The following is a 22,577-nucleotide window of genomic DNA, read 5'->3' on the forward strand; positions in this document are numbered from 1 at the left end:
CAGTATTTATAATAGTCATTGAAATAAAAAAAAAAGATTAATGTTTTAACAATAGATTAAAAAAAATCTATTGTGATGCAACACATCAGTTAGCATCTAGATTACTGTGTCATCTACCAAAACATGACCTTTGGTTTGTTATTTGGTTTATTCTCTCCTGTTCACTCTACCAACATAATAATAATAATTAATAATAAATTATAAATACATTTTTAATAATCATTTATCCAAATTATTATTGTGAATATGTATGTGAATACCATCCACATATTTTTCTATTTTACTATAACTCTACTTCCTAAGATTGATAAATAATACAGACTTTTTATTGGAAAATTGATCGTTTTTAGCGTATGATTTTTAATTTTGGCCACTTTTAAAGAACTGAAGCATTGGTGTTCCTCATAAATGATGTCAGCTAACATAATTGTCACTCACCTAAATTAAGGTTTCCATGCTATTACTTTGCCAATATTTAGCTCAGCGATGAATAAAGAGCAAAGTGAGGAATACGACTAAGCTGCAGCTTTATTCCTCTTCTTGTCTTTGTCGTTCTTGCAAATCTGCGTCTGGTCTCGCTCCCTGCCTGTAGCAAACCAAAACAAAAAAAGCTGATTTCAGACTATCAAGCCTGTAACAGTTTATTTCTTGATTTTCTTTTGTTGTTGTTGTTGTTAATGAGGTTGAAACTCTACCATGGTGTGTGAGAAAATTTTCTTTGACTTTAAAATTAAAACCTTAATTTTAACTATTCAACAAGCATAGCCAGCAGTTCTCCAACAATCTTCCAACATGTTCTTTTCTCAGATCTACTACACAGGAAAGTACCAGAGCCTGGGTATTAAGCAGGGTGGCCCATCAGCCGGAAAATGGGTGGAGCTGCCCATCACAAAGTCTCCGAAGATCATTCAGTTCTCGGTCGGCCATGACGGCTCCCACGCCCTTCTAGTGGCTGAAGACGGGAGCGTTTTCTTCACCGGCTCTGCCAGCAAGGGAGAAGACGGGGAATCCAGTAGGATATATTCCCAGCTACATTCAAACATTCATAGAGTAACATTGGGTGTTGATTTAAGCAGACGTCTTATTTCCCGTTGCAGCTAAAAGCCGCAGGCAGCCCAAGCCCTACAAACCCAAGAAGATGATAAAACTGGAGACGAAGACAGCCGTGTATACTGCTTGCAACAACGGCAGCAGCAGCATCGTCACAAAGGAGGGAGAGCTTTATATGTTTGGCAAGGACGCCATTTACAGTGACAGCACCTGTAAGTCGACAGGAGTATTTCAGCTTTTCTTTTAAGAGCAAGTTTGACACTCGCTTGAACAGGATTTATTTTGTTTTTGTTTTGTCATAATCGTTTCATGTCTCTCCACAGGCCAAGTGACGGACCTTAAAGGTAATTTTGTAACTCAGGTTGCCATGGGGAAGGCTCATACGTGTGTCCTCACTAAGAACGGAGAAGTGTGGACATTTGGGGTCAATAACAAGGGCCAGTGTGGCAGAGACACTGGAGCCATGAGCCAGGCAGGGAAAGGTGAGCAGATGGACGGCAGATTAAACCAATAAAATACACACCCGCGATTATAGTAGACGTACATTAGCACTACGATGTCCTCAGACTAATTTATCGTTCTGGTGGTGCTCGTGTTTATTGCAGCATTCGGCGTTGAGAGCATGGCCACGGCCATGGATGAGGACTTGGAGGACGAGCTGGAGGACAAGGAAGAGAAGAGCATGATGTGTCAGCCGGGGATGCACAAGTGGAAGCTGGACCAGTGCATGGTTTGCACCGTGTGTGGAGACTGCACTGGGTACGGTGCCAGTTGTGTCAGCAGTGGGCGGCCAGACAGAGTACCAGGAGGGTAAGCCGGCGATGGAATAAGAACGTGTTTATGCGCAGCGCGTTTAAAGTTATTAATTATAATGTAACAAATGATCTTTTATCTGTTTGTGTTTATCTCTGGGCTAGTATCTGTGGTTGCGGGTCTGGAGAGTCTGGCTGCTCAGCGTGTGGTTGCTGTAAGGCCTGCGCCAGGGAGCTGGACGGTCAGGAGGCCCGACAGCGGGGGATCTTTGATGCTGTGAAGGAGATGATTCCACTGGATCTGCTCCTAGGTATTTCACCACTCGTGTCTTAACACTTTAAGCCTCATTTTAATTAAGCATGCAAACAGACAAAGTATAAGCATGGATGTTTGCAAGTACCTTCCACTTTGAGTCATGTTTAGAGGTCGAATGCGATCTAGTCAAAAAAAAAAAAAAATTATTGTTGCCAAATTATCCTGACATTCATGCCATATCATCACATACGACTCAAACGTTTTGCTACAGCTTTACAAAAATAAAAAGAAACCTTTTTTTTTTTTTTTTTAGAGAAATCTGAATGTAATACAAAAAATACAGATTAATATATTAAAAAGACCTCTGTTCAGTTGTCTTATATAAAACAACTTAATTTATGTGCTTGTAGAAGTCCGTTGTAGCAAAATGGGAAAATCTCATTTGGATTTGATATATTTATAAAAAGTAACTTTAATTTATTTAAGCAATCAGTCTCTAAATATTTTAAATAAACTTTTGATTGAAATAAAATTAAATATATATATATATTCTGCTATTTTTTGCATTTTCACATTTAATTTTCATTTTTGTTTTTTGTTTTTTTTGTTTGTGCATAAATGGTTTGCAGCAAACTCATCACTCCTCTTGTTTGTGTCTCACATAAAACCAAATCATATGCATGTTACAATCTTAAGCACATTTATGAGTCAATTGTTCATTGGTGAAATAGTGTCTCTAAAATTGATTAGGAAAAAGAAAATCAGAACAATATACAAAAGCTTTGACTCATTGCTTGTATAATGAATTTTTAGAATTTGTTTAAAGCTGTACTCTTACCACTGTTTTTCAGGCCTCTAATTTATTTTGTTAAATTTATAAAAAAAAAAAAATAAATAAATAACAATTAAAACAAAGTGCGACACGTCAAGACATTCCTAAAGAAAAACAGACAATAAGAGAACTTGCTCTGCCTCCCACTCCCACTTCCAGGCTTTATTCTTTCTGACATTTTCCTAAGGATATCAGTTTCAGATGCTGATCATTTGTTGTAGATGCAGCGTGTTTTAAGGCCCAGTTCTGTTTATTTTGTCTGCTGCTTGTGCACTATTTCCATTGTGTGCAGACTCTGCTCGGTGCTTCTTTCTTGTCGGGTACAAAGAACTAATCAGAAATGAAAAGAAAGGAAAGATTTTGAGACTTTGGCTGAAATGCACTTTAGAGGTTTTCTCCAGTCTGGCTGCTTTAAAGCAAAATTTAAATAAATGACCCAAGCCTTTTGCATAGTGCTGTATGTCAAAGTGTGAGTGGTGTGTTTCTGAGGTCTTCATGAACACTTGCCTTCACATACAGTACCTTGCAAAAGCATCTTCATACCTTGAACTTAACTTTTTATCACGTTGCAGTGACAAACTTTGCTGTATTTTGCTGGGATTTTATGTTGCGAGTCAAAAAGTAGTGCACTATTGGGAAGTGGAATGAAAATGCTAAATGATTTTCTATATTGGAAAAGTATTGTGTTGATTGAGCTAAAAAAAAAAAAAAAAAAACAGTTTGAGGCTGGAAGACATACAGCCAGAGCCAGATGTGCTGAGCTGGTTCAAACTTAACTCAAAAGACTTACAGCTGTAATTGCAGTGAGAGCCAGTTCTACAAAGTATTGGCTCAAGTGGGTCGATGTCAGATCTAAGTTATATTTTTTTTAGTTTCTTTTTAAGTAGAAAATCAATTCTTCCACTTCACAATCATGTACTAGTTTGTGTTTGACTGAGTCATAAACTCCCAAAGACGTAACTGTTTGGTTTGTCGGTTGTAATGTGAAAAAGTTGAAAATACACGAGCCGTTGTTTAAGGCCATTAGTACATGACACGCTGCCAATATTACGTTCTTCTTTGCAGTTGTCTGAATGCTGTATTTCATAAACTTGTCAGTGTTCACTCTTTGTTAAAATGCTTGTGTTGCACAGTCACTTGCTCTCTCCATCAAGTCCCTCCTTCGCTCATTGATGTTTGTCTTGTTCTGCTCTGCTCTGCTCTGCCTCATCCTCCCACCTCTGCCTTCATCCCGTTTGGGGCGCCCTTTACCCCGGGGCCTTTTATGTTTTCAGCTGTGCCTGTCCCTCCCCCTCCAGGAGTTAACATCGAAGAGCACCTTCAGATCCGCCAGGAGGAGAAGCGTCAGAGAATCAACCGCCGGCATAGGTTGGAGGAGGGAAGAGGTATGGGCCAAAAGATTTAGGAGAAGAATGCAGTTTGGAAATGTTTTAATGCTTCAGAGTTTTGGTTGGGGATATTCAGGATACCTGGCTGCTGGGATGGATTATAGAAATGTGGATTGACAGACAGTAGGTCTATCCTTTTTTTTTTTTTTTTTTTTTTAAGTTTTGGATTGTTTACAGATGTGAGGCAAGAGCTTGGGTTTTGTGTGCCTTGGTGACTTCCCTCTTCCTTGTCACATATTTCTCCGTGTCTCTGTATTGTTGTGATGTAGTATTGCCATGTATTTCTATCCCATTTGTGAGCATTGTGCATGCATGTGAAAGTTTTTTTCTCCCTCAGGCCCCCTTGTTTTTCCTGGTCCCATTTTTATGAACCAGCGTGAGCAGGCCCTAGCCAGAATAAGACCCCTTCAGGCACTCAGGCATAAACGGGACAAGCACAAAGGTACTATGGTCTTCACTAATTCAGTGGGTGCGGAGACGCCCCTTTGACCCATCTCCCAATCTGGCTGTCCCGTCCACCTCCTTTCACTCTCTGAAGGAAGGACTCTTTAAAGTCTGCACCAGGATAAACACCTGCTGGCATGGAGGACTGTAAACTCAATACAGCTAGTTAAAGACTTCTTTACAGAAACGGTTTATAATTGGGGATTTCCTGATTAGCTTTTTAAAATTTTTTTTATTGTCCCTGATACTAATGTGCTTCATTAAAACAATTCTATGCGTAAATCATTTCTAAATCAGTTTCACAGTACTATGAACCGTTAATGGACATCCTTGATGCTGCAGTGGCCATTTGTCTTGACAGCAACATACTTTGTCTCCGCAAAACCTTTTTGTTTCTAAAAATGCATCTGATTTTATTTTACACATAAAGCCAGTCGTCGGTAAACTAATGACTTGCTCCTGCTGAAGCTTTTATGACCAGCAGTTTTAGTTGGACACATTTATGGACACAGGTTTAGAATTTTAGGTTGTATATCATTGTGTATCCCTGCATATAGTTAAAGGCCATAAACAAAATTACCGCTCTAAAAAATACCTTGCTTTTCACAAAATAATTATAAATAATGCGATAATTAACCATTCCTAGACTAAGACTCGCAAGATTATTCTTTCTTTAGATGCGAGTTATTTTAGTTATACTAGTAACATATTTCACTTAATCCACCTAAGCGTGTGAAAGCCATTAACTGCTTCATAAATGCACTACTTTGTTCTAAAAGTTGTAAAACTGACAGCTGGTGTTCTTGTTGCACTTTAAGCAGATCTTTCCTAAACTGGAAGATGTGTATAATGTGTGGAAACAGAAAGCTGCAGCAGCCGACACGGTTTCTCTTTTATTTCCATTATAAATAATAATAAAAAATACTTAAACTTTTTTGGGAAAATACAGATATATATTTTTTTTAGATCAGCAAAATAATGTGCAAAGTCAGTTCTGCACACCGAAAGAAAGTTATTGTACAAAGTTGGCTGAGCAAAATGTGACTGCACAACATGGATCAGGAGATGAGTTTAGTTAGTGAAACTGTTATTGGTAAATGAAAAATTAGCAACAATCATTAATAATTCATGAATTTTGCTCATTTTTCTTTATTTTTTTTTGTATGAATGATCTGGGCACTCCTAATCCTTTCCAAGTTCTTGGAACTATAACATTTAGTCAATTATTATCCTGTCATCACATCGGCCTCTGTAAGACGTCTGTTTATGCATTTTTAAAAATGGTTTTCTAAGGGCAAAAGTCAGAATTAGCTTCAATATCTACGGAAAATATCCTGCAATGGTACGACCCTTGTCATGTGCGTTTTCCCATTCTTCTGTAAAGTAATGATATTGCGCTACTTTTTCACATTTCCTTTTTGTGTCTTTATTTTACTTATTTGCAGAGTGTTTATTTTACTGCATGACATACTTGCTGGCTCAAAATCTGCAACACACGCTTGTTAGTTTTTGAGCTGCCTGTTTCTGAACAGTTCAGATTTGGTGAGCCGTTCAGATTTGCAGAGGACAGTAGCGTTGCAGACCCAGCTAATCAGTGAATTATCCAGAACCTCAGAAATTTGTACCCTGAGCCTTGTCCTAAAAAAAAAAAAAAAAAGAAGCAGGGATAGGTTGCTGAGTGAGAGCGTTGAAGAAAGCAGAAGATTATTCCTTCACTGTAAAATTTTTATTTTTTTTTAACAGCTCCGGGTTCAAAAACATTGAGAAAATGTCCAGTCATACTTTATCCCTGTGATTTTTTTTTTTTGACTCTTTTTGGACTAATGCATGTGAGAAATTTTGAATTTAAAATGCCCCGATGCCAAACGGCTCTTTACCTGCACAACCGTTAGCCCCTCCCTTCTATTCCAGCATGTTTTCCCCTTTTTTCCTCTCATTTTCTTTTGAGTCCTCTTTCCCCTCCAGCTCTGTTTCTCAGGACTCTGCAGAGACACCCGCCTCGGCGCTCTAAAGCCGCCACTACACTTCTCTGTATTTACCCTCCACTCAGATGTGCTGACTTCAGTGTTTTTCTTCTAGATGGTAGCAGCGAGCGCGGAGAGAAGGATGCCAGCAAAATTACCACTTATCCCCCCGGGGCGGTGAGGTTCGACAGCGAGCTGCGAGCCGTTCAAGTCAGCTGCGGTTTTCACCACTCAGGTAAGTGCTTTCTCGTCGTTGCTGGTTTAGCTCTTTGGTGGTTTTGTCTGGTTGCTGTAAACAGAACTTGCTTTACAGTGGTGCTGATGGAGAATGGAGATGTCTTCACGTTTGGGTATGGCCAACACGGTCAGCTTGGTCATGGAGACGTCAACTCCAGGTAAACAGATTGATGGTTTGCCATAGGAATGGCCACAATAGCCGGAGTTCTGCAGCTCCATTCTGGAGCCCAGATCTGTTTAATGGGTTAGGTTGTTGAAACACAGGCAGTTCTCCAAACTAGCCAGCTAATTCAACATTTCTACCATGCAGGGGCTCTCCGACTCTGGTTCAGGCTCTGCCGGGACCGAGCATCCAGGTGACGGCAGGAAGTAACCACACGGCTGTTCTCCTCATGGATGGGCAGGTCTTCACTTTTGGGAGTTTCTCGGTGAGAAAATGTAGCAATACGGTCTTCTTCCTACACATGGTCTGGATAATTCTCATGGCATAATAAAGTTGAGTAAAAATTATGATTTGATAATATTGATCAGGGTGTCCGCATGTCCTTAAAACGTCTTAAAATGTCTTAAATTTATTGGGAAAATGCAAGTTGGCCTTAAATACGTTACAGGTCTTAAATTTTGGACTGTTTAATCTTGAAGAGTTAGGTAGTGTTTCTTTTTGTCTCGAGGAATATTTCTGTTGGGTGAAAATTTGAGTCAAGTGCAGACATCTTTATTGTTTTCGCCGCTTTCTCACTTCTTTTGTGAACCTATATGAGACTAAGCGCAAAAAGAAAACAAAACAAAAAAACTTTTAAACTGGGCGCTAAGGCGGTTGAGGCTTCTATGTGGTGTGAGAAGGACAAAGCTGCTGCCTAGAGCCACAAACAGATCCCAGAAATTACAGTTTTTGAGATGTTTGATCGTAATACCGTTTTATAATATTTTAGCCTTAAATTTTATTCAAGATGGCCTTAAAAGGCCTTAAAAAGTCTTGAATTTTACTTGCTGAATCCCCGCAGTTATCCTGTTAATATAAAAAACTAAACATAATGTGATCTAATTTGTTTTATGTCAAATGGCAACGACAAAATCAGTTCTGCCATCTTATTAAAAGAACTTTACCATACGATGGAAATATTTTTTATCAATTTTGAAACCGTGATGTTCAAAATTTTGGTGTAATACCCGTACCTCGCTCAGATCTTTACGTAATAAGCGCTTGTTTGCTTGAGTGCATTTCTTTTGCATTTCAGTCTGAATGTTCGCTTGCTTGCTTTGCAGAAAGGGCAGTTGGGCCGGCCCATCCTGGACATGCCCTACTGGAACGCCAAGCCGTCACCCATGCCCAACATCGGTGCCAAATACGGACGAAAGGCCACCTGGATCGGAGCCAGCGGAGATCAGACGTTCCTGCGGATCGACGAGGCCCTCATCAACTCTCACGTCCTGGCCACTTCTGAGATCTTTGCCAGCAAGCACATCATCGGGCTTGTTCCATCCTCTGCGTCTGAGCCGCCTCCTTTTAAATGTTTGCTGATCAACAAGATGGACGGAAGCTGCAGAACATTCAACGACTCTGAGCAGGAGGACCTGCAGGGGTTCGGCCTCTGTCTGGACCCGGTTTATGATGTCATATGGAGGTAAGTCATCGGAGTCTTTGAAATGAACAGCTTCTCAGTATTTGCTTGATTGTAAAAATAAAGACTGGACTTAATCTTTTAACCCCCCAACTATTCTTTTGAAGGTTCCTTCCGGCTTCAAAAGAGATGTGGTGTTACAACGCGGTAATAGCCGATGCTAGGATGCCCTCTGCAACAGATCTACAGGCTCGTTGTAGCATTCTCAGTCCAGAACTTGCATTGCCCTCGGGATCGCATGCGACCACCACTCGCTCTCATGGAGCTCTACACATTCTCGGTAATCCTCATATTCCTGACGTGGTATTTAATAAACGCCTGTTGAGATGTCCAATGATTTATTTATAATTTTTTTAATTAAATTTAATTATAAGTATTACCATGTCAGCATCTTGTAAAAATAAGTGACACCTGTTTTTTGTTTGTAAATCCTTGTAAATTTTATTATGCTGTTTTGTACTAGCAAAATTAGAGTATTATTTGTGAGCCAAAAGGTAAACTAATGTGATCAGAATTAGTTGATGTGCTGAAAAACTGTTTTTTCTCGCTGCAGGTTGCCTGGATACATTAGCCGCCATGCAGGAGCTGAAGATGGGCGTAGCGAGCGCAGAAGAAGAAACCCAGGCAGTGATGAAGGTCTACTCAAAGGAGGACTACAGCATTGTCAACCGCTTTGAAAGTAAGATGGAGTTAATGCTCAGAGTGAAAGCCAATGCACAGATTTTGGTTGTTGCTTGAATTACTGAAAAAAATATCCAGAAATAGAAAGTTTAAAGTCTTCAGTTTATAAACCAACCTATCAACATGTATTTGATTTATTTCACCTGGCATTTTTTTTCTAGATTTTACTCCTGGTCCTCCTGTTTAAAAGCTCTGTCCTTTCAATCTGTTCAGTTTTGTTTGCTGGTTCTATATTTGTACAAATCCATAAATATGTCAGACTACCGTTTTTCATTTATATTTTAAAAACTGTCTTGAAACTCTTCGAATCTGAAACTAGAATACCAGGGAATTTTTCCGGGGGAAAAAAAAAAAAATCTCCAATAAACTCCGAGAAACCCTATTTACCACTGATGGCAAATTAACTCTTTTTTGTCAGCATAGCTTAGCCTCATTGATGCCATGATTAATCTCATAGGTCACGGAGGTGGCTGGGGTTACTCGGCTCACTCTGTGGAAGCCATCCGTTTCTGTGCCGATGCCGACATCCTGCTGGGTGGGCTGGGCCTGTTCGGTGGACGAGGGGAGTACACAGCCAAGATCAAGGTGGGAAATTTTGGTCATTTCCTGTAAAAGCTGATCATTTAACCTCTTAACATGTGCTGCTTAGAGTATTTTGCACATATAGATGTTGTTGGTAGTTGTAATGTAGTACTCAAACTTTTAAAAAAAGAATAAGGAGAGACTCCTTTCTTAAACAAAATGTGTAGCTTTTTGAGCTGGGACCCGACGGAGGTGACCATGAGACTGATGGAGATCTGCTGGCTGAGACCGATGTTCTGGCTTACGACTGTGCTGCCAGGTACGAATGACGTTTCCTTGTTTTTTTTTTTGTTTTTTTCCCCATTAGTACATTAAGTTCCCCTTAATGTCCTTTGCTCTTTTTGTGATCTGCCTTCTTGCTCGGCTTAAATTGATGGTTCTTTACGTTTCTAGGGAGAAATACGCCATGATGTTTGACGAGCCGGTGCTGCTGCAGCTGGGCTGGTGGTACGTGGCGTGGGCCAGAGTCTCTGGCCCCAGCAGCGACTGCGGTTCCCACGGACAGGCAACCATCACAACTGACGACGGGTGAAACATTATTGCATTTAAGCTAATAAATATTTTTATCCCCTTGAATTAGTGTATCAAATGTATGTGTGTGTTTTTTTGTTTTGTTTTTTTTGTTGCTTTTTTTAGTGTCGTCTTCCAGTTCAAAAGCTCCAAGAAATCCAACAATGGTACAGATGTTAATGCGGGTCAGATACCTCAGCTACTCTACAGGTAAGCAGAGCTACATTTCTACATTCTGTTGAAAGTTATTTAAGCAGTCCAGTGCCTGGGAAAAATATTCATATACTTTATATTTTTCCACACTTTGTCATGTTTTAATCACAATCGTAGTCCAACACAAAGTAAAACATAATTGTGAAGTAGATGGAAAATCTGAAAAGTGTGGTGTGCATTTAGAGGCTGAAAGTGTTGCCCATCATTATCCTGTATTTAGCTCTCTGTGTTTCATATCAGTTGTGACAATTCCATTTTTCTCTGCTAAAGTAATGCAACCCCACAGCATGATGCTGCTGCCACCATAACATACTCAGTGTCACTTTTCCACCATACAATGTTTTGCATGTAGACCAACATGTATTATTTAGGTTTTATTACTTTCAAGGCTCTGTGTCTGCCTGTAGGTTTGTTATCAAGTTTATTTATATTGCACATTTAAGAGCAACTGGGTAAACATAATAAAGAAATGCGTTAATAATTTTGATGTTTAACACTAGGCTTCCATCCCACGATGGCAACGCTTCCAAAGGAAAACAGCAAACCAGTGAACCAGTTCACATCCTGAAGCGGTCATTTGCTCGGACGGTCTCCGTGGTGAGCATATTGTTTTTTTGTGTGTGTTTTGGTAATAACTATGTTTGTAAGTTTTTTCTTTTTTTTTTTTCTTTTTTTGCCTATCACTTTGCTTGTAGGAGTGTTTTGAGTCTCTGCTGAGTGTTCTTCACTGGAGCTGGACCACCCTGGTGTTGGGAGTGGAGGAGCTTCGAGGGCTGAAGGGTTTCCAGTACACGGCAACGCTGCTGGACCTGGAGAGACTCCGCTTTGTTGGCACGTGCTGCCTCCGCCTGCTCAGGGTTTACATCTGTGAGATATTCCCCATTGCAGGTAAGAACGCCTGTAGAGTCTGGAAAAAATATGTTGTCTAATCTAAGTGTTTTTCAGGTCTAGATAAAAGCAAAGTACAGAATTCACAGAATTGCTTGTCTGTTACAGGATTACAGAATTCACACTTTATTTTCTTTTTCAAATGCATTCATCCATCCACCCTGCTTTACATGTTCTTGGCTCCTATGTATAGTCCTGAGTGTTGTGCTTGAACGTCCAGAATTGCATAAAAACCTGTGGAACAAATCTAGAAAAAAAATGCTTGCGTAATAAGTATAGAATATTTAAATGGACAAATTGTAGGAGCCTTGTACATTTAAAGACTGAGCAATGAAGAAAATATATACTATAAGTTCCTCATTAACTTCTGTACTCTTGCTTTAAAAAAGGGCTAAAAAGATTTGAGAACAAAATGTTCAAAACACATTACTTGGAATGAAAGATGTTGAATCTTTAACATTTCTTTGCAACACAAACTGCTTAATTCGAGTTAGTAATCGATTGATTGTTAAATTGAGCACACGTACTCAAAAAAGGCCTTTTGGTGAAAAACATTTCAGAGCAGTAATTAAGCCAAAACTCTACAAAACTATATACTCGCTTAGTATAGTTTTAGCTTCAACTGGTTCAGATTTACAAAAGGAATGCTATGGTACTGTATTTTAGGCAGTAAAATGTTTTTCTTATTTAAAAAAAAGTAATTATTTGAATCTTTGAATGTACTTTTAATATTGTATAAAAAGGCCTAAGTGGTTAAATCTGTATAATGTGCATATTTTTAATCAGAATAATTGTAAGATTAATTGATTACTAAGATAATCGTTAGCTGCGGCCGTAAAAGAAACCAGTGTGCTATTATTAATGTGATTTTTTTCCTATACGCAGGTATTCTTACAGAAAACAATAAAATAAACACAGCTTGTATTCATTGCAAGAATCAAAATGCTCTGTTCTGTCTCTGATTTACAGCCAGCACCAAAGCTGTGGTGGAGGAGTCCAGCAAGCTGGCCGAGTGTGTGGGAAAGACGCGCAGCCTGCTGAAGAAGATCCTGTCAGAAGGCATGGATAACTGCCTGACTAAACTGGATAATGACCCTCAGGGCTACCTGTCTCAGCCTCTTACCTTGCTGGAAGCTGTGCTGCAGGAGTGCCACAACACATTCACCGCTTGCTTTCACTCCTTCTACCCAACTCCAGCTCTGCAGTGGGCTTGTCTTTGTGATCTGCTCAACTGTCTGGACCAGGTAGGAGGATTTCATTCTTCCAGAAGCTAAAATTTACCTGCACTCTGAGAAAGTAAATAAATAAAAAATTCTCTCTCTCTCCTTGTAATCCAGGACATTGCTGAGGCAAATTTTCGCACATCCAGCAGCCGTCTGCTGGCAGCTGTAATGTCAGCTCTTTGTAACACTTCAGTCAAGCTGACATCCATCTTGCCCATTGCATACGATGGAGAAGTGCTGCTGCGTTCTTTAGTGAAACAAGTCAGCACAGAGAATGACTCTGCCCTTGCTCATCGCTTCCCCCTACTGGTGGCCCATATGGAGAAACTAAGCCATGTAAGTTTTGACAGCAGTGATATTCACCCTGTGAATAGATTTTCTTGAATCTTGCGTAACTCTTTCTATGGAATTTGCTTTTATCATTTTCATTTTACATTTTTGGATAAGTGTGGAAAGACGAAAACCAATTTCAGAGAAATGTTTACTCAATTATATGGAAATTACACATGTTCTGTTTTTTTTTTTTTTTTTTTTGACAATTCACAAATTCAGTTTTGTCACAGTCACTAATAGGAAACCCAGTGATATACATGCTCATTCAGAAATCACCTGCGGCCATTTCACCTGTTTTGGGTCTTCAGTTGGACTCATGGATACAAAAAAATTGATGCCAAAAAAGGAATTAAAACCTCTACATATCCCAGCAACCCCAGGTTATGAACTCGGCTGTAAATAAAAAATTAAAAAAAAAAAATCTGTATTTAGTGGTCGACTTATCCATTTCACCAAATCATAGAATTTTCTATACTAAATCAGGAGCCAACTTGAGCTTTGTGATTTCCATTGCATAAATATAATAAAATAAAAAAAATGAAAATGGACCAAAATCTTCACATTTTAATCTAGAGAAGTATGAAGTGTTCAAATGGAAAGAAAAATGTGTTTTAACTCGGTTACATCAGCGTTTAAGAAAATTCCCATGTGTAACGTGGCTTCCTGTTTCAGACCGAGGAGAACCTGATGGGTATGACCAGTTTCCGAGAAGTGCTGGAGAAGATGCTGGTGATCGTGGTGCTGCCGGTGAGGAAGACTCTGAGGAAGGAAGTGGAGCTGTTCTCCCCTCACCTGGTCTCCAACACCTGCGGGCTGCTGGCCTCCATCGTCTCTGAGCTCACCGCGTCCGCCATGGGCTCCGAGGTAGCTTCACATCCACTTCACTGAGAGCAACAAAACACAAACAACAAGAGCGTTTGCTTCGAGGCTTGGGTTTGGCAAACACCTCACCATCATCACGAGCTTTATGTTCACTCAGTGACCTGTTTTTCTTTTTTTTTTTCTGGTTGAGAGCATATACACAAAAGCAATCTTTAGTGCTTAACGTAACTTTGATAGTTATGCTTTTTGCATTTTCATGTCATGTTTCTGTCTCTTGGTTTATCAAATGACTTGAATCTTCTTCCTCGTTATTTAATCAAATATCACACCTAGACCTTTTCTTCCCTCTGCTTATTAGCGATCTTTTGCCATTTAATTTAATTTAAACTGTCACCAAACTAGCTCGTGACAGTAACGGACACTTTGTCCTTCCTGTTCTTAAAAAAATAAATAAATAAACGGCAACAAACTGAAGGAGGGCGGAGGGGCATTCTGCTGTCCTTTATGTTTTGATGAGTCATTAGATAGGAGTGGCCAAATGCTTGTCAGCCTTCCTTGCATGCACACTCCCTATTATTATCATCAGTCGCTGCAGTCAGGAATCCTGTTGCCATGGCAATGTCACTTGACAGCAGCCCCCCCACAGCAATGTTTTTCTCCTCAGTCTGTTGTCAGGGAAACAACTTTTTCCTCCCCAGTGTACCCGATTGGGTATCTCAGCAGTTGTCTGGTCCTTAACTCCCATCAGGGTGGAAGAAATAGCAACTTTATTTTTTTTTTGTATAATCATTGGGAGATAAAGTTTATTTGATAGTATATTTTCATAGTTTTCTGTAATCCTGTCATTTGGAATCGGAGATCTCATCATATCGGCCGTAATGGCAATATGTATTGGATATAGATACAAAAAAAAATTGGGTATCAGTTCATCCCTAGTTGTATATTGCATTTATTTCTTTAATATTCGACCTGATCCATGTCACTTATTATATACCGTTTTGCCTTGCTGTAACCATTGCTGCTAATTTCTCAATAAACTTAAGCTGTTGGGTACATGTCTACTGTGTGCTTCTTTTATTAGGTTGATGGACTGAACTCACTCCACTCTGTGAAAGCCTCTCCAAACCGCTTCACCAAAACAAGCCAAGGTCGCAGCTGGAACACAGGCAACGGCTCGCCGGACGCCATCTGTCTGACGGTGGACAAGCCGGGCGTCGTGCTGGTCGGGGTCTGCGTCTACGGAGGAGGGGGCATCCATGAGTACGAGCTGGAGGTGCTGGCTGACGACGTAAGCGCTCATAAGTCTTTTCTGCCTAGATTAGCTTTTCATAACTCTTAGCTGCTTGGCTGGTTTTCAAAAAAAAAAAAAAAAGTATTTCCAACTTTCGTATACGTGTCCTTCAGGCGCAGACTGAACACCCTGGCGACTCAGCACATTCTCACAGGTGGACGTCTTTAGAGCTGGTGAAGGGCACCTACAGCACTGATGACTCTCCCAGCGATATTGCGGAGATCCGCCTGGACAAGGCGGTGCCGCTAAAGGTGCTTGATCATTCTGGAACAGCCCGTTTAGGGATTTCTGTCAAGCTTCGAAGATCTGCAGCCGAGTGTTAAAGTGTGAATTATTTTCTGCCGTAGGAAGGGGTGAAATACGCTGTTCGGTTGCGTAACTACGGCAGCAGGACGGCCAATGGGGACGGAGGTATGACGACGGTGCAGTGCTCAGACGGCGTTTCCTTCACCTTCAGCACTTGCAGCTTGAGTAGCAATGGAACCAATCAGACCAGGGGTCAGATCCCTCAGATCCTCTACTACAGGTAAACACAGAGCCAATCTATTCTTATATATCGTCTACAAGGTTTCTTTTTCTTAACACATTTGTTAAATAATAACTGAAGGAGCGAATACGATGGAGACCTCCAGTCTCAGCTGCTCAGCAAAGCCAACGAGGAGGACAAGAACTGTAGCAGAGCTCTGTCTGTGGTCAGTGCTGTGGTCAGAGCTGCAAAGGACCTTCTCCACAGGGCTTTTGCAGTTGATGGTAAGTGCAAAAGCTAATATGATGGAGAAACTTTGGAGCTGAAGACATATGCATTCAGATTTATTTTTACAATAGTTGTCCTATCTTCTTTGCAGCTGACGATATTCCAGAGCTGTTAAGTTCTTCCAGCCTCTTCTCCATGCTGCTGCCGCTCATTCTGGCCTACATTGGACCTGTTGCTGCCTCTGTGCCAAAGGTAGAAGCTACAAGCTTTGAGCAGTGCTACCAAAAAACAAAACAAAACAAAAAAAAAAACTTTAATTGATATTATGAGGTGTAATGTCTCCTCTTCCTCTTGCAGGCTGCTGTTGAGGTCTTTGGCCTAGTTCAAGAGCTGCTGCCCGCCGTTTCTGCCCTCAACCAAAAATACGCCCCGCCTTCCTTTAACCCCAACCAATCTACTGACAGCACCACCGGCAACCAGCCTGAGATCGGCCTGTCGGCTTGCACCACTTCAAACCACTACTCTGTGATCGAGAGCGACCACCCTTACAAGCAAGCTGGGGTCACACAATATAGGGTACTTCACCTTTTAACCGTACCAATAAATCATCACAACATGCAGCGAGGCGCTTAAGTCGTTGTTTCTGCTCTCAGGTCTCCTTCCCAGACTGTGTTCGATGGACCACCATAGAGTTTGATCCGCAGTGCGGGACCGCGCAGCCGGAGGACGCCCTTCGGCTGCTCATCCCCAGCCGCACGCTCCACCTGTCAAACCTGGGCGGGAAGCCTTTGATCCACGACACCATCAACACATGGACTGAACTTAGGAAGTTCTCAGGCTCCAATGGCTGGCCCACCACTGTGCTGGTGCTTCCAGGTGAGATTATTACACCTGGGAAAATCGGTTCTTGTTTTTGTTGATCGTGATTAGGGTTCCTACATGGTCTGGTAAGGCCTGGAATTTGACTTCAGGGTTTTCCAGGCCTTGATGAGTTTAGATAAATGTTTATTTTCTTATTTGTGTCCATTATTCCTTATGTTTTTTCCTTCTATCCTTTATCTCCTTTTTTTTCTGATGTCCTTCTCCTGTCCTTTCTCTCACAAGTTCTTCCTTCCTCTGTTCCTTATGTCCTTACTTCTATCCCTCTGTGTTTTTCTTTCATATCCTCCCTACCTTCCTGTTGTCTTGCATCCATTCCTTCCTTGTGTCCTTCCTCCCTTCTCTCTCTTTTTTTCCTCTTCTATATGTATTTATTTTCTTGTTTCCTTCCTCTCACTCCTTTTCGTACACTTGTCTTTTCTTCCTGAGGTTCATTCTCCCTTACTTCCTTGTGTTTTGGTTCCATGTTTCCCCAGACACCACATCTCTTATTCTGGTAGCTTAAGCAAACCATGTGTCTGCTGTTGCTACAAGGTTGGATAAAGAATGAACACAGAGTGTTATGTTACTACTTTGTCAATACTAATCTAACAGGACAGCAGCTATTAGCCTCAGGTCTGTGTGGCACTGCTGATGTTGCCACAATCGTGATGTGAGGATTTAAATACAATCCTGAAATAGTCAATTATGTTGTGATGTCAAGTATCAGAAAGGATGGGACAAATAGGAAAAAACTGTCTTTGGTACAGTTTAATGATAGTATTGCCAGCATTTTAAACAAAGAATGTGGTAGAAAAATGAATCACTGTCATGCTAAAGACAGTAGTTCAGTAGTATGTTTTTCATTTATCAGTCAACGAGTGTTCTTAGCTGTAAATGAGATTATTATACAACCTTTGACACAGGCATCTTACTGAACGTATAAAATCTCTTATTTTCAACGCCTTCTCTCCCTTCAGGAAACGAAGTTCTCTTTTCTCTTGAAACTGCCTCAGATTACGTGAAAGACGAGAAAGCTTGCTTCTACGGCTTTAAGTGTGTGGCTATCGGATATGAATTCAATCCCGGTCCCGATGAGGTAAAGACTCAGTTTCACTGAAGGAGTTCTAGAGGTGATTTAGTTAAAAAAAAAAAAAAAAAAAAAACACACACAGCAGCACCTTGACACCCAGTTGAACTTTAAAATTAAAATGAGAGTGGCAAGAAAGAAAACGCACATTAACATTTTACATGTCTTAAGTGCATGCATCACTTAAATATGAAGTCACACACTGTTTGTGACACATTATGAGCTGCGGTTTTGTTTCTGGTATTCCAGCTCAACCAATTAATAATTTTCAGTTTCATAGAAAATTCTGTTTTCTTTTTTTTCCCTCTACACCCTGTGCTTAAAATGTTCTCCAATCTGGTCCACTGCAAGTCTGAACACTGGTTGTGGCTTGTTGACAATGTTCTGTTAAAGGTGAATGTGAACTCTCATCCTATTGTTTTTGGGCTTTCAGGGTATAATCCAGTTAGAGAAAGAGCTGGCGTTCCTGGGCAGCGTGTGTGCTGCAGCTTTAATGAAGAAAGATTTAGCCCTCCCTATTGGTATGAAAGACGGAGCATAATGGATTTTTCTTGTCCCTTATGGCTATTTTTTAATAAATCTGTTTTTCTATTTTTAAGTATCAATCTATGTTTGGTCCTGTTTCTAATTTAGGAAACGAGTTGGAGGAAGATCTTGAGATTCTCGAGGAAGCCTCCCTTCAGGTACGTTAGCTGTAAAATTAAACCTGAGGTGTGTTAAATGTAAAAGTGTACATTTCTTAAGCACTTATATATATATTTTTTTTGTTCACCTCACATTTCCTAGGTGTGTAAGGCCCACTCCGGGATTCTGGGGAAAGGTCTGGCCCTCTCTCATTCTCCTACCATACTGGAGGCCCTGGAGGGCAATCTGCCCCTCCACATCCAAACAAACGAGCACTCTTTTCTGGAGGATTTTATCACCTGTGTATCAAACTCAAGCGGAGGGCGACTGGCCAGGTGTGCAGCTGCTCTTTGTTGCTGACAAATCAAGTCAAGTCCATTTTATTGCCATTGCACCGTTTCGCTGAAATCAAAAACACACTAGAGTGAGAATAAATAGATCATAGGAGAACAGCAAACAGATCAAATATATGAAACAAGAGCCCTCTAATGCCATTTTTAGCTTTCCTCACTATGCTTCAGGGCCCAAAGCACCTCCTGAGAGCAAAACGAATCTGAAACAAACTTCTAGAAAACTACAAAACAGCAGAAATAGTTGAGTTTCTTTTAAATCGAGGCTAAAAATCCACACCTGCTTAGAATCATCTTTGATTAGTTCTAACCGGAACGTCGGTCAACATAGTTGATGTGTTTTGATCATTTTAATGACGCCATTTGACAAAATGTGATGTTTCTTGCTTGTGTCATAATTGATGTTTTTGTGATGCAAATCGCTGTGAGCTGCCTCGTTACTGAACAGATAAACTTGACTTAAACTCTTTCACCTTTTTGCTCTGTCCAGATGGCTGCAGCCCGACTCTTACGCAGATCCTCAAAAGACCTCTCTGATCCTTAACAAAGATGATATCCGCTGTGGATGGCCGGCCACTGTGGTCGTACAGACTAAGGATCAGTATGGGGATGTGGTTCATGTTCCCAACATGAAGGTAAGGATATGCTTTTTAATTTATTTATTTATTTCCTCCTTTTAGGAACATTTAGATTTTAATGGCTTATAAATTTTTGTAATAGTGTTATTTTACCCAATTAGACTCCACTTTTATCTTCTTTATCTGTAGGTGGAGGTAAAGGCTGTTCCAGTTTCCCAGAAGAAGTCGGTTCAAACGGACAACATGAAGAAGCTGCAGAGGCTTCCTGGAAGCTCCTCTCCTTCGTCCTCCGGCCCTGACCTCACCTTTGGAGGTCTGCCGATGCCTAAGCTGGAAGCCACCTATGAGCCGGTCATAGTGAAAGAAGCTCGATACATTGCCATTACTATGATGAAGGTCAGCATGACTCACTCACTCTCCGTTTATATTTTCATTTCCTAAAAAAGGGTTGTGGATTCTAGAAGGGAGGGATCTGATTGCTTATCAGTTAGGTGAGGTTCCATATTTTTTTTTTCTGAATTAATTTAGCCTGTCTCCTGCTTGTTTTTAATCAGCAGGTCAGGCTTTCTAAAGGTCAGTGATTAGTCAGAAAACTGCAATCGGTTCACCCCTCGTACACTTAGTTGACCACTTTCTTTCTATCTGCACACTTCAAAATAAAGAAGTGTGCCAATCCCACATTTTTATTTATTTTTATTTTTTTACAAAATCTATTCAAGACAGGGAACACTTTTAAAGGAAAAAATGGTGTAATTACGACATATTCTTGGTTTCAAAAACTGCCAACATTTCTAAATCCAGTTGGTTCCATGACTTACTGTTCATTGTGGCAATCTCAATTAAAAACGTTGCCCTTTCTAGAATCTTCTCAAAACTTTGGCTCCTTCTATCTGAATTAAATAGTTTCATATCACAGAAAAGTGATAGCTCATCCTGTTGTTTTCTGGATGATGTGCCCAGGGATCTAAAAAAAAAAAAAAGAAGGGCAACAGTTTAGTTTTCAATTGGGCCAATTACCGAGTAGTAATTGGGCAGATGATAGAGTAAAATTATCATCATAACTACTTGAGGAAATAACATGTAATACAAGGATTACACAAAAAAAAGGTTGGTTGTTACCTTCAAACTCATTTTCTACATTTCTTTTAGGTGTATGAAAACTACTCTTTTGAGGAGCTGCGTTTTGCTTCTCCCACCCCAAAGAGGTAAGCAGCGGCATGCAGACCACACTTTCCACTCGGACGCAGCGTTCTCACCGATTCCTCCCTCAACAGACCCAGTGAGAACATGCTCATCCGAGCCAACACCGACGGGACCTACAGCGCTAACTGGACCCCAGGAGCCGTCGGTCTCTATACAATCCATGTCACCATCGATGGCATTGAAATAGGTATTTCCCCCCCTCTCCCCCTGTCACTGCCAGCAGTTGGTGTAACTTTGAGCATATTCTGTGAACGCTCTGATTAACATCTGTGCAGTGTGAGTGAGTGTGTGCCTGAGTTCTGAATCTCTTTTTTTAATTTAAGATGCTGGGTTGGAGGTGGAAGTCAAAGATCCTCCAAAAGGGATGATACCACCTGGGACTCAGATGGTGAAGCAGAAGGCCGAACCTCAGCCAAGCAAGGTGAGTTTTATTTTTCTTTCTGTTGAACATAAACACACGCACACACGCACACAAATAAAATGTTTTAGAGCATCTAAAACAAGGATTATTTGTTTTTCAATCCATTGTCTTACACCTGCTTATCCCAGCGTTTCACTGGACGATAGGCGGGGTGCACCCTGGACTGATTGCTCGTCCATTACCGGGCAACACAAAGATTGCTGATGATAATCCTGAACGCAATTACCTAAGGGCAATTTAGAGTTACCAATTAAGTTACAGTTTTGTTTTTGGAGGAAGCTGGTGTGCCTGTGATGCACAGGGAGAACATGCAACATGTCTGAAGAGTTCATATTTAGATTGGATTACTCTGTTTTGAGCCCAACAGTGTTTTAATAAATGTATTGACATATTCAGGATTTACATTATAACTTATATTTTCTGTATTAAGTACTCAAAAAGTGCATCTTAATGTATGTGCAACTCTTGTCCAGCCCATTTTGAATTCCAGAGTGAACAAAAATCCCCATTTATATCCAGTAGATGAGGAAAAAGAAGAGACAAGTTTGATTTGAATCTTAAAAAAGAAACCCCAAATGATTTGTAGCATGTTGTCCAGAGAAAATTAACAATCAAGGCCTGGAAGTGAGTGAGTTTGTTGTTGATATTGAGGGATTAGCAGCCATTTATGCTTACAGGCTGGAAAGATCGTAACGAATATGCCGTCAACTAATAAGATCCAATTTGATTTCATCATCATTTTGTGAAAAGGATTTTACTTTTTCTGAATGTCATAATGGGGAAACAAGCAACAATGTGTGATGTTCGGTATTGTTAAAATAAATAAACAAGCTTTGGAACTTGTTTTTCCATAAAAGCGAGTTTAAAGAAGCACCGACTCGTCCTACTGAAAACCCACCTCCTAATGTTCTGTGCTCTTCTGCTGTGATGATGCGTATGATGCAAAGCAGGCTCTGTATGGGGACAAATCGCATGTGAACGCCCACCATCAGTGCCTCCCTTGACATTTCTTTCCTTCTGATGCACCTCTTGTTGTTAATTTCTTCCTATTCTTTGCTTCTGCTGATCTCGATCTCCATCTCCCTTCTGACTCTATCAGGTCCGCAAATTTGTGTCCAAGGACAGCGCGGGCCTGCGTGTCCGTAGTCACCCCTCCTTGCAGAGTGAACAGATAGGCATAGTGCACGTCAATGGCACCATCACTTTTATTGACGAGGTAACTCAATGAAAACCCCCCAAGAAAAGATCATAGACGTAGAAGCTGGACTACTCTGATCCAAGCTTTTCTTCTTTAAATCAATAAATTCAAACTAGAAAATGAGACAAATAATGTCAAGTTTAAAGACTTTGTCTGTAATTTTGGTATATTTAACAGAATCATTTCTCTGTAATAATTATTGCTTTTTATAACTTTGATGATCTTCTTTTAAGTTGCTTCATTTCATCTTGCAAGACACTCTGAGGCCACATGAAAGATTCTGGTGCTTTTTCTAATACTTTAAGTAAATTTGTTAGCTCTCTATACATTCTGGAGTCGATTTCTGCTGATTTGCTTCTCGCCGTAACGGCAAAAAAAAAAAAAAAAACCCTTTCCTGCAGCCTCAGAGATGTCAGATGTTTGTGATCTGGGTGATTTCCCCTTCTGTCTCCTTTAGTAACAAGCCGGCATGG

At 40.4% G+C, this 22,577-nt stretch overlaps 1 protein-coding gene across 12 annotated transcripts in view; it reads left to right on the top strand.

Moving 5' to 3' along the window:
- mycbp2 (MYC binding protein 2) overlaps positions 1-22,577 on the top strand; it is a 70,236-nt gene that overhangs the window by 20,297 nt on the left and 27,362 nt on the right. For 6 of the 12 annotated variants that reach the window (XM_088010274.1, XM_015003482.2, XM_015003506.2 and 3 more), the window contains exons 12-50: positions 808-1,012; positions 1,098-1,262; positions 1,374-1,532; positions 1,656-1,860; positions 1,968-2,113; positions 4,165-4,275; positions 4,616-4,720; positions 6,802-6,921; positions 7,000-7,081; positions 7,234-7,351; positions 8,190-8,548; positions 8,653-8,825; positions 9,099-9,224; positions 9,684-9,811; positions 9,976-10,067; positions 10,202-10,336; positions 10,445-10,528; positions 11,032-11,128; positions 11,227-11,419; positions 12,389-12,663; positions 12,757-12,978; positions 13,648-13,839; positions 14,879-15,085; positions 15,202-15,339; positions 15,436-15,614; positions 15,696-15,838; positions 15,934-16,034; positions 16,140-16,358; positions 16,436-16,658; positions 17,621-17,739; positions 18,164-18,251; positions 18,364-18,413; positions 18,517-18,689; positions 19,195-19,339; positions 19,472-19,678; positions 20,432-20,487; positions 20,557-20,672; positions 20,809-20,906; positions 22,006-22,122. In XM_088010274.1, coding sequence (XP_087866400.1) covers positions 808-1,012; positions 1,098-1,262; positions 1,374-1,532; positions 1,656-1,860; positions 1,968-2,113; positions 4,165-4,275; positions 4,616-4,720; positions 6,802-6,921; positions 7,000-7,081; positions 7,234-7,351; positions 8,190-8,548; positions 8,653-8,825; positions 9,099-9,224; positions 9,684-9,811; positions 9,976-10,067; positions 10,202-10,336; positions 10,445-10,528; positions 11,032-11,128; positions 11,227-11,419; positions 12,389-12,663; positions 12,757-12,978; positions 13,648-13,839; positions 14,879-15,085; positions 15,202-15,339; positions 15,436-15,614; positions 15,696-15,838; positions 15,934-16,034; positions 16,140-16,358; positions 16,436-16,658; positions 17,621-17,739; positions 18,164-18,251; positions 18,364-18,413; positions 18,517-18,689; positions 19,195-19,339; positions 19,472-19,678; positions 20,432-20,487; positions 20,557-20,672; positions 20,809-20,906; positions 22,006-22,122 — 5,871 coding nt within the window. The remainder of the gene's footprint in view (positions 1-807; positions 1,013-1,097; positions 1,263-1,373; positions 1,533-1,655; positions 1,861-1,967; positions 2,114-4,164; positions 4,276-4,615; positions 4,721-6,801; positions 6,922-6,999; positions 7,082-7,233; positions 7,352-8,189; positions 8,549-8,652; positions 8,826-9,098; positions 9,225-9,683; positions 9,812-9,975; positions 10,068-10,201; positions 10,337-10,444; positions 10,529-11,031; positions 11,129-11,226; positions 11,420-12,388; positions 12,664-12,756; positions 12,979-13,647; positions 13,840-14,878; positions 15,086-15,201; positions 15,340-15,435; positions 15,615-15,695; positions 15,839-15,933; positions 16,035-16,139; positions 16,359-16,435; positions 16,659-17,620; positions 17,740-18,163; positions 18,252-18,363; positions 18,414-18,516; positions 18,690-19,194; positions 19,340-19,471; positions 19,679-20,431; positions 20,488-20,556; positions 20,673-20,808; positions 20,907-22,005; positions 22,123-22,577) is intronic. The other 6 variants (XM_088010251.1, XM_088010282.1, XM_015003582.2 and 3 more) reach the window with 4 other exon arrangements.

The sequence above is a fragment of the Poecilia mexicana genome, unplaced genomic scaffold (assembly GCF_051168715.1).
Source record: "Poecilia mexicana isolate PSO_F unplaced genomic scaffold, ASM5116871v1 scaffold_2, whole genome shotgun sequence".
In the NCBI taxonomy this organism is placed as follows: domain Eukaryota; kingdom Metazoa; phylum Chordata; class Actinopteri; order Cyprinodontiformes; family Poeciliidae; genus Poecilia; species Poecilia mexicana.